The following is an 11,658-nucleotide window of genomic DNA, read 5'->3' as shown; positions in this document are numbered from 1 at the left end:
AAAATCCTACCGAGTGAAGAGCGATCCTCTCACTCGGAGGCTTAGCTGCAGCCTCGTGCTCGCCTAAGTTATCAAAATCCTACCGAGTGGTAAGCCAGCCTTCCACTCGGAGGCTTAGCTGCGGCCCTGCGCTCGCCTAAGTTACAAAAATCTTACCGAGTGAAGAGCGACCCTCTCACTCGGAGGCTTAACTGCAGTCCAAGCGCTCGCCTAAGCACAGGCACCTTGCTTTGAACCTGCAAAAGACATTTTGAGCCGAAGGCAATCATATTCAAGCGCCAAATTCAAGTTTGGATCGATATCTAAAGGAACCGAAAGTGCTCAGGCGTCAAGCCTGTTAAAGTTTGTCGGTTACAATTCCACTCGGCATACCGAGGCAAATTTAAAGAGTCGAGCCAGAAGAAGTTTTTTACCCCTCCTGTGGAGGGCTGGAAGGTGCAACAAATTCATCAAGGTCAATTCCGTCGGCGATCCGAGTGGCAGCTGCAAGGAAAGTCTCCATAAAGGACCTGAAGTCGTGCTTCTTGGTATTGGCCACCCGAAGGGCCGCCAGCTTCTCCTCTCGTGCATCTTTGCAGTGGACTCGGGCCAGACACAGAGCGACGTCTGCACCACACCGAGCCGAGGACTTCTTCCACTCCTGCACTCGACCAGGGATCGTGTGCAAGCGGGCCATCAGCGACTCAAGGTCATTCTGAAGTGTCTCCTCAGGCCAGAGCGTCGAGTCGATGCGAGATGTGGCGGCCTTCAGCCTTGCGAGATAGTCCACGACAGCTGCAACACGAGACTCCAGTCGGAAGACATCCATGGCAACTTCGTCGTTCACCGGAGAATTGACGGGGTCAAGGTTTGGCTCCAGTCGGCTGGTTTCTTCTTCAAAGTTTTGACAAAATTCTGCAAGGGTGATCACTAAGTCAAGGGGATAGTCGAATGGAAAAGGCCACAATTGGAAATATTTGCCAAACATGGAGATTTACCTTCAAGCATAAGAAACAGCTTCTTGGCAAGGCCACTCAGGAAGGCCTCCAGTTCAGTTTTCTTCTCAGTCAATTTGCTGACTTGGTCGGTCAGGGCAGCTTTGTCAGTTCTCAGTCGACTGACCTCCTTGTTGGCAATCCCAAGAGCAGTTTTCAGATTAGTATTGTCTTGTTCGAGCTTGGTGACTGAAGCCAACTTCTCGTCAGCAAGCTTGATCTTCTCAGCTAGCTCAAGGTCTTTCTTCTGCTGGGCCTCCCTTACCTTACCTGCAAGTTACAGCGAGATCAGATGCCGAAACAAGCAAGGGGAAAAGCAGTCGTCAGGGTCTCACCAAACATACCTTCAGTCTCCTCCTTTGCCTTTGCCAGCTTCTCCTGAACCAGCTTCAAGCTCAGCTCGACTTGAGTATGCTTCTGTTCCAGCTCTGAGTAGCGAGCCACAAGATCACAGGAGTTCTGCGAAGAACCAATCGACTAAACGTCAAACGTAACTCACTTCCGAGTGAAAAAGGGAAAAACACACGTTTCTAAGACTACAGCCGAATACAAGCATTCGACCGTAGTCTCGGGGACTACACCCAGTGGGTGCACTCAGCGTGCCCCCACTAATCCTGTTGCAGACAAAGTCGACCAGTCGACCTAAAAAAAAAACAGTGTGCGAGACACATTCTCTAAGACTGTGATCAACTGCAAGCAGTCGACCACAGTCTCGGGGACTACACCCAGTGGGTGCACTCAGCGTGCCCCCACCGGTTTGCGAAATCCAGTCGACCAGTCGACTGACAGAAGACTTACATTATAAAAGCCTAAGGCCGACTGCCAGCAGTCGACCTTAGCCTTGGGGACTACACCCAGTGGGTGCACTCAGCGTGCCCCCACCGGTTTGTGAAATCCAGTCGACCGATCGACTGACAGAAAGATTGACATCATAAAGCCTAAGGCCGACTGCCAGCAGTCGACCTTAGCCTTGGGGACTACACCCAGCGGGTGCACTCAGCGTGCCCCCGCTAACACGGAGTTTATTCGACACACCCAGTGGGTGACTAATATAAATCCCGGAAAAGAAAAGTTTCTGGTAGCATATCCAACAGAACAAACAGCAGTCGACTGACCTGGACATTGCTTTGGAGGGCAGAGCTGGCGTCATAAGCTGCCTGGCTCGCATCCCGGATGGTCTTCAGCTGCTCCATCATGAGTCCCGCCTGGCGTATTGCCTCCTTCGCTGCACCAGCTTGGTCCTCTGGGACGTGGTGCGTCGTGAAGAGGGAAGGCTGCTGAACACTCGTCAGTGGATTCGCGAAGGACACCGTGTGTCGAGTGGTGTTCTCTTCCTCCACAGTCAGAATTTCAGGCGCCGGCACATCCTGAGGCACCTTACTGGAGGACGCTTTCCGACTCCTCCTGTGCTTCAGCGGCTCTTCATCCTCATCATCATCAGGAAGATCGATAACAGTGTTGGGTGGAGCTGCGGAGAAGGATCAGGATCAGAGATCACGAGTCAGTCGACTAAGAACGGTATTAAGTACACAGTACCTGGATTCGAAGTTGCTGCATCCTCCATCTCGTGGTCATCGGCCCGGGCCGAGGTCTCAGAAGTAGCAGCACTGCAATTCCAAAGGATCAGTCGACTAACCTCAGCGTCGACCAGAGATAAAGTTCGCACAGAATAAGAAAATATGAGCAACACAATTACCCTGATATGGTGGGGATGGACACCTTCATCTTCGGCAGGAGCTTGGTTGGCTTCGATGAGGCCGCCCTGGGCTGCTTCGGCGCCTTTTCAGTCGGCGCCGGAGAGGTGGTCCGAGGGCGCTTGGTCGACTGGGTGGCGGTCGCAACCCCCTTACCACGTTCGGTCGAAGGGTCGTGGACAAGCTTCGACCGCCTTTCTGAGCGCGGTGGAACGACCTCCTCCTCCTCTTCTTCCTCGTCCTCGATGTCATCTTCATCACCTTCATCATCATCATCGTCGTCATCATCCCCTGCAGCATCCGAGTCCCATTCCTCCTCTTCCTGGCTCTCGCCCCCGCTCGCCTCGCCCCCGCTCGCCTCGCCCCCGCTCGCCTCGCCCCCGCTCGCCTCGCCTTCCTCAGTCGAGGCTTGTGCCCCATTGGGCATCGAGTACAGCTCGGTGAGGGCCTAGCAGATGCCCAAACAAGGATCAGTCGACCAGTCGGCAGGGTTAACAGAAATGAATACGACAAGGACTCAGTGGAGGGCAGAGCAAGTGTACCTTGTTTGGGTTGCTGTTGTGGTCGAGTGGAGGAATCCTTCTGGCTCCGCGCGGGTTGTCCCTGTTTCCGGTAACGGCTACCATCCATCTTTCCAGAGTGACATCGTCGACTTCTTCTGGATGGACTCTAGTCTCGTCTTCGGGCCCACAGTACAACCACATGCAGTGGCTCCGGAATTGAAGGGGTTGGATGCGACGCCTGAGGAAGACCTCCGGAAGATCCATGCCCGTCACCCCCTCCCGAACCAACTGCACCACGCGCTCCATCAACATCTTCACGTCGGCTTTCTCCTCCGGAATCAGCTTCAGAGGGGAGGGCTTGTTCACTCGGTCCATGGTAAACGGAGGGAGTCCACTCGACTGCCCTGGCGTCGACTGGACCTGGCAGTAGAACCAAGTCGACTGCCAGCCTCTGACGGACTCGGGAAAGCTCATGGGCGGGAAGGTGCTATTATTCCTCACCTGAATCCCCAGGCCCCCACACATTTGGACGACTCGGGTCTTCTCATCACCTGGGCTAGCCTTCTTCACGGTCTGAGAGCGACACGTGAAGATACGTTTGAACAAACCCCAGTGCGGTCGGCAGCCCAAGAAACCCTCACACATGGACACGAATGCAGCAAGATAGGCAATGGAGTTTGGGGTAAAGTGGTGGAGCTGCGCTCCAAAGAAATTCAAGAAGCCACGGAAGAAAATGCTTGGCGGCAAGGAAAACCCACGATCAACATGAGTGGCCAAAAGCACACACTCACCCTCTTCTGGCTGTGGCTGCCACTCCTTCCCCGGCAACCTCGCAGCTCCGTGAGGGATCAAGCCCTCGTTGGCCATGTCGAGGAGGTCCTTCTCCGTGATGGTCGACTGGATCCAGTCTCCTTGGACCCAGCCTTTCGGCAGGCGGGATCTGGACGAGGACCCTCTGCGGCTGGTGGATCTCCCCTTCGCCTTCTCCGATGCCGACGCCTTCTTGGCACGCTCCAGCGCCGCCGTCTTCTCCTTGGCCATGGTCGCCGGTGAGATGCGCGAAGGAAAGTGGTGCGGAGGCGAGAGCGAGCACGCTGAGCAGGGAGGAAGGAGGCAGAGGGAGAGAGGGAGAATGCTGGGGCGCAGCACAGAAATCCCCGCCGGGCGCATTTATAAGGTCTCTTCCGAGTGGCTGACATGTGGGCCCGGTCGATCTAATCATATCTGGGAGCAGTTATGGGGACTGGATACGTGGCGAAAAAGGCGGCGCGGAGATCGAGGCGTCTATGCCCCGTCCCATCCGAACGCCGCGGTCTGCCCCGCTTCGCGCGCGCCCCCAAATTTCGCACCCCGCGGAATCCGCGAGCAACAAATCAGTCTGTCAGACGCGGTGTTTCCGGCGATCCGTCGCTCGGAGATCGTCGAAGCTCGAAAGATCACTCGACGCAAAAATAGAATGGATCGAGTCGACCGAAGACAAATTGCTCCCTGTCAACGAAGAGATTCTTTGATCCAGAACAGCGCACAACTAGAGCGCAAAGGTTAATCGGAAACGACATCAACTCCTTCTTCACTCGAAGCCTCAATCCATTCGGGGGCTAATGATGGGGTTATGTACCTAGGGTAGGGTCATGGACCTGTTCCAAGTAACTTACCCTAGGACATCCCTAGAAGAGGTCGCCTTCCAGTCGACCAACGAGGATTCACTCGACTGGCCTGAAGGACTCGACCACGAAGACTCACTCGACCACCAGGAGGTCAAGAGGCACTCTGCACCGCAACGGCCTGTAATTAAGTAGACTTTATGATAGTAAAGGCACTTTATGTGGGGCGTTACCAGTAACGCCCCAGACTTAACTCTCCTTAAACCCTCTCCTACATGGGCTGGCTGGGGTCCTGGCGTACTCTATATAAGCCACCCCCCTCCACAGGCAGAAGGGTTCGGCACCTTGTAATCCATACATTCATAATCCACTCGACCGCCTCCGGGCTCCGAGACGTAGGGCTGTTACTTCTTCCGAGAAGGGCCTGAACTCGTACATCCTTTGTGCTTACAACCTCTCCATAGCTAGGACCTTGCCTCTCCATACCTACCCCCCACTCTACTGTCAGGCTTAGAACCACGACAGCGGCCGCACCGAAAAAGGTGCAACCGAGGAAGATGGTGGAAGCTTCGGCCGGAGATAGTGCGTCTACGGGGAAAGCTACAATCAGCAACATAAAAAGCTCCAATATCCAGAAAAAAAAGCTATAAACAGCAATATCTTCAACCGGGGAGACAGACAGATTTGCTGCTATCATGAGGCAAATTTTCGTATTTTGACCATTTTCTAAAAATTATTCAAGATTTGACTCCAGTTCATAAAAATTTCGGGATCTTTGCTACCGTCAGGGACTATGGCGATAGGGTTGCATAACCTACCGCCAATATCTCTGATGATAGGACTTACCAGCACCGTCACGTCCGTTTAATACGAACAAGACCCTACCGTCGTAGTCCTTGGCGGTAGGCAATGCAACCCTACCAACGTATTTGACGGTATGGTCCTCTAGCCAGATTCCACACGCCTGTCAATCTGAATAATCTACAGTAGCCTAGTAACCTAGTAGTCAAGTCACTGGTCATGCCACAAGAGAGAGCATATAAAAATCTACTCGCCTAAAACTTGCCGCTGCTGTGTGCTCATGCTCCCATGCATGCACAGAGCACTCAATGCATGCAGCACATCCATACATCAATCTCATGCATGAACAGATCGTTCAAGGCAGGCAGCTCATTCATTCACCCATCCCATACATGTGGCATCTATTTTATTTTTTTAGTATTTTATAAAGCAGCACACTTTATGGAGCAGCGCAACGCAACTTTAGCTGCCACGGGCTTTGACATTTTATTGGGCCCTACCGCCAAGCACTCCGGAGATAGGATATAATGGGCTACCGCCAATGACTCTGGCAGTAGGATATTTTCCACGTTAGATGTCCGTTACGGCGTAGTCAAAGCCTATTGTCAGAGATTCTGGCGGTAGACAGTTAAAACCTTATCGTGAGAGACAATGACGGTAGGAAAAAAAGTCAGATCCTGAAATTTTTATGAACTGGGATTAGATCTCGAATAACTTTCAGAAAAGGGTCAAAACACGAAATTTAGCCGTATCGTGAGTGTGTTGTGAGTTGTGACGGCGACGGCGTGCTAGCAGAGGTCAGGGCGGCGGTGCTGCGAGCCCGCCTCGGAGACAGCTTGCGAGAGCACCCTAAGGAAGAGAAACATGGTGAGGAAAAGGGAGGATCTTGCGGCTGCGCATCGTCCAATCCAACGATGCGGGTGCGTGCGACCGATCAGGGGATGGCGCCAATGGACCGGCGCCTTTTTATGTAGTACGGCTGTGCTCCCGTGATCCGGCCACATCATCATGTCCCTCTGGCTCTCACTCACAGGAAGCCATGCCAGCGGTCACCCATGTGCTCCGTCGATTACTCCGCCACCACCGCACCTAGGGGTGAAAATGGATCGGATGCGGATTGGATAGTGCTCTTACCACTTTCATTTTTATATTTTCAAAACGAATACGAATCCGAATACGAATGTTCTCGGATACAGATGCGGCTCGGATATTATTCAAATACGTATACGTATCGGATATTTTCTTGATTCGGAACGGATACGAATTATATCAACATGTTGCTTAAGTAAATTAGTCGATAGCTATGTAACCTAAAATAATCAACTTGTGACATACAATAAGTCAATGATAAATAGGTTTATGAATAAATACTATTGTAATGCATAATAATTTATAAGTTTAATCATATAAAGAGTAAAATTTGACCACTTATTTAGCTTTTATGCTGGATAATCGGAATATTGGGCCTAGAATTTTAAAAAATACCTCCCATAATCTTATTCCGATACGGATATATCCACTTCCATATCCATATTTGTGTCAAAATCTACTACCATATTTTATTTTGTATTTGTTTAATAAATTCGGATACGGACAATTTCTATTTCTATTTTGGTTCGGATGCGAATGTTTCGGATACAAATAGACATTTTCTCAAATACGAATATCGGATATTTCGAATTATCCGCTACCACTTTCCTCCCCTAACCGCACCATCAGCGGCATCGGACGCCACTATTATTCTACTCCCAGGCTCAGCTCGAGTTATTATAATCCAACCCCAGATTTTGCCCGAGCGCGCGCGTCTACTTTATCATCCCCACCATGCAGCCCGTTCGCATCTCCTCCCACTGGCGTCGTGTCTCTGTCCTTCTCCAGCCTGGTAGGGAGGGATCAGGAGGAGGAGGTGGAGGTGCTGGACATGGAGCGCGGCACTGTGCGGTGCGCGGCCAACTACGCGCCGCTGACGCCGCTCAGCTTCATCCAGCGCGCCGCGGCCGTCTACGGCGACCGCCCCGCCGTGGTGTACGCGGGGAGGCGGCCAACCACGTGGAGGGAGGCCCGGGACCGGTGCGTCCGCGTGGCCGCCGCGCTCGCCACCCGGTTCGGCGTCGCGCGCGGCGATGTGGTGAGTGACTCTGCTCTTGCTTGCCGCTGCTTCCATCTCTTTGCTTGCTTTGTCAGTGGATGCCAGAGAGAAAGGTTGTTAGACTACATAAGAACTTCAGGGCTCATTTGGTTTGGAGGAAATCAAAACGTAGGAATTAAGAGTAGTATAAGAATTTGATAGGATGACACTTGCCATCCTATGGATTTGACTTGCCTCGGTCCTACATGTAAAATGAGCTTTGAGTGGATGTGTAGTTTCCTCCAAAAACACATAAAATAAATAGTATTCCTATAAAATTTCTGTACGCATTTCCTATAAACCGAATGCACATATAAAAAAAATTCCTCCGAAATCCTTGTTTCTATGTTTTTCCTAAAAAATCCATCAAATCGAATGAGGCCTCAAGGTTTTTTTAACAGCCAAGGTTGTTATTTCTCAGTACGAATTGCTTGTTTGCATGATAGAGCGCTGCTGTTTGCACTGGTGAGCAACAGCGGCATCGCTCACATCGTAGCGAAATCATGCAACGACAGTCGTGCAAATCGCGGCCTTTGATATCCTTGTCGGCTCAATACTAGCCCGTCCATCGTGTAGTCCATGGGCCCTATCTATTATGAACAGCGGACGAGCCACGAGAGCCGCGTGCTAATCGTGTCATCCATTTGCAGGTGGCTGTTCTCAGCCCGAACGTGCCGGCCATGTACGAGCTACACTTCGCCGTGCCCATGGCCGGCGCCGTCCTCTGCACGCTCAACACGCGGCACGATGCGGCCATGGTGTCCACCCTCCTGAAGCACTCCGATGCCAAGGTGTTCCTCGTCGAGTCAGGCCTTCTCGGCATCGGGAGAGACGCGCTACAGCGTCTTGCCGACTCCAGGTCCGGCGCCGCCAGCATTCCGGTCCTCGTAACCATCTCCGACGACACCGACTCCATCGACCTTGACGCCTGCGGAAATGAGTATGAGGCTCTCATCAAGAGTGCCCCTTCGCATTTCGACATCCGCTGGCCGGCGAACGAGCTGGACGCCATCACGCTCAACTACACGTCTGGCACGACGTCGCGGCCCAAGGGCGTGATCTACAACCACCGGGGCGTGTACCTCAACACCATCGCCACGGCCCTCGCTTACGACATCACTCCGATGCCGATGTACCTGTGGACGGTGCCCATGTTCCACGGCAATGGCTGGAGCATGACGTGGGCTGTCGCCATGCAGGGTGGCACCAACATCTGTCTCCGCCACTTCACGGCGAGGGTCATCTTCGACAACATCGCACGACATGGAGTGACACACATGGGTGGTGCACCTACGGTTCTCAACATGATCGTTAATTCGCCCGCGGTGGATCGAAGGCCATCGTCGGCCGAGACGGTGGTGCGTGTTATGACGGGCGGCGCGCCGCCGCCGCCCCGCGTCCTGGCTGGAATGGAGGAGCTTGGCTTCGTGGTATATCATATATACGGCCTCACCGAGACGCACGGTGCAGCCACTGTGTGCACGTGGATGCCGGAGTGGGACGCGCTGCCGGTGGAGGAGCGCGCACGGCTCAAGGCGCGGCAGGGGTTCCATCACATAGCGATGGAGGATGCCGATGTCAAGGACCCGACCACCATGGAGAATGTGCCGCACGACGGCAAGACGGTGGGCGAGGTGATGTTCCGTGGCAACACGGTCATGAGTGGGTACTACAAGGATGTTGATGCGACCAAAGAGTCCATGGCGGGAGGGTGGTTGCGCACAGGGGACCTTGCCATCCGGCACCCAGAAGGGTACATCCAAGTCAAAGATAGGGCCAAGGACATCATCATATCGGGCGGCGAGAACATCAGCTCGATAGAGGTGGAGTCCATAATCTTTGGCCACCCAGCGGTGCTCGAGGCAGCGGTCGTGGCGAGGCCCGACGACCATTGGGGGGAGACACCATGTGCCTTCGTCAAGCTGAAGGATGGCGCAAGTGCCACAGAAGCAGAGATCATAGGCTTCTGTCGGGAGAAGCTGCCACACTACATGGTGCCCAAGACAGTGGTGTTTGAGGATTTGCCCAAAGCTTCCACCGGGAAGACACAGAAGTTTGTTCTTCGGGAGAAGGCCGGAGCGATGGGAAGCCTCACGAAGGCCGGAAACAGCAAATTGTAGCATTTGTTGGTGCGGATGGAATATTGTTGTATTTTTCTTTCACATCTTGTTGTGTCCTCATGTAATATTAAGGCGGGAGCAACTAGTTAACGAGCACTCCTTCGAAAGCCTCGCAACGATCAGCGCCATTTGGCGCGCTCTCAGCTATTCGTCACGTGTTGCGTTCTGGGCGGTTCCTTCGGATGTTGTGTCCACGTGAAAAAAAAGATCGTCAAAACCTATCAACATAGGATCTAGTTTTGAAGATCTCGACGCGAGGAATCCGACGGTGAAAGCGGTTTAAGATTTGAACGCACGGTTTGAGAGATAAAACGTTTTAAACAGATTTACGAAAAAGGGAAAACTTCCAGGTTGCGACAAATGGAGCGCTGCATGTGCGCCACTTGTCGCAACCAGGGGAATTGAAGTGATCTTTGCAGGAAGTACTCCCCAATTAGTGATTTAGTCGACTGAGACTTCGCTATGTCTCAATCAAATGATGTCATCTTGTACATATCGTTCTGCTTGATCGTAGTTTCTGACCGCTGGTTTGTGATGTTTGCTTGTTGGGCTTGTTTGTTGGCTCGGTTGTCCTTTGTCTGCTGTTTTGTTTTCTGTGATGGGCTTCACTAGTTTGGGCTGGCCTTTTATCTCTGTCAATTAACTGTTCATGCATCATTAATGTTTTTCAGGTTGTAGTGCATCGGCTGAGGTAAGATTAGCTGTTCGTGCAGCTTGGGCGTGTTGATGTTGTGTTCTCTCTCTCTTTTTCTGTTCAAGTCTTTTTTCTCTCTAGTTCCTTAAAAATAGAAATGACAGGCATGCAAATTGCACGTGGTAGACAGACATGCTATTGACATGTGTATAACCACATTGGCACGACTTTTTTAAAAAGAAAAAGAATGCTAAGTTGCACATGGACAGTGGACGTGCAATTGTGCATGCCCGGAGTACATGCAACTGTGTACGGACCTCGCATGTGCTAATCGAGTGGCAACATTTTTTCTAAAAGAAGTCCAAAACACCACCATTTAGAAAAGGAAAATAACACAAATCAAAACGGAAAAATAAAAATAGAAAGGAAAACAAATGGTAGAGAAATGAATAAAGAAAAGTAAACCGGGCCGCCCAAGCACTCAGCTCCCCTCCCCGCCCGCACCCTAATTATACCCCGGCTAATGTCGCTTCAAATTGCATGTGGACTACAACATATGCAGTTGCACACGGGGCGACGTGCAACTGGGTGGCATGTTTGAAAAAAACACTATTTAGAATAGATAAAAAACCTACAAAGACAAAAATAAAATTAAAAGTAGAAAAATAGAAATAGTGATAGACATGTAGTTGTGGTCGGGTGCAACACTTGCAGTTGCGGGGATGTTGTCGGGCTTGCAACTGGCCCACCCCCTCTACCGGCGCCCTCTCCGACAGAACAAAAAAAGTCTAGTTGCGGTATGGCTAGAAGACATGCAATTGCGGTCGGATGCGACACTTGCAGTCGCATGCCTAGTATTGAAACATGCAAGTGGCCCGCCCCCTCTCCCACCGCCCTCTCCGACAAAACAAAGGTCCAGTTGCAACCATGTTGGGGGACATGCAGTTGCGGCCGGATGCGACGCTTGTAGTTGCAGGGCTATTGTCGGGCTTGCAACTGGCCAGCTCCTTCCGACAGAACAAAAAAGTCCAGTTGCGGTCGGGTTACAGGACATGCAGTTGCGATCGGGTGCGACACTTGCAGTTGCATTCCTAGTGTCGGGCATGCAACTAGCCTGCCTCATCTCCCGCCGCCCCCTTTGACAAAACAAAGGTCCAATTGGAAACCATGTTCGGGGACATTTAGTTGCGGCCGGGTGCG

General features: G+C 52.1%; 1 protein-coding gene across 1 annotated transcript; it reads left to right on the top strand.

Moving 5' to 3' along the window:
- Positions 1-7,378: 7,378 nt before the first annotated feature.
- On the top strand, positions 7,379-9,990 carry LOC123108319 (butanoate--CoA ligase AAE1-like). Its single transcript, XM_044530136.1, has 2 exons — positions 7,379-7,704; positions 8,355-9,990. The coding sequence occupies exons 1-2, from the start codon at positions 7,498-7,500 to the stop codon at positions 9,822-9,824; spliced, it is 1,677 nt and encodes a 558-aa protein (XP_044386071.1). The 5' UTR covers positions 7,379-7,497; the 3' UTR covers positions 9,825-9,990.
- Positions 9,991-11,658: the final 1,668 nt, after the last annotated feature.

The sequence above is a fragment of the Triticum aestivum genome, chromosome 5A (assembly GCF_018294505.1).
Source record: "Triticum aestivum cultivar Chinese Spring chromosome 5A, IWGSC CS RefSeq v2.1, whole genome shotgun sequence".
Taxonomy (NCBI): Eukaryota; Viridiplantae; Streptophyta; class Magnoliopsida; order Poales; family Poaceae; genus Triticum; species Triticum aestivum.
Note: the sequence above shows the minus strand (reverse complement) of the source record. Positions and strands in the feature narration are given on the sequence as shown.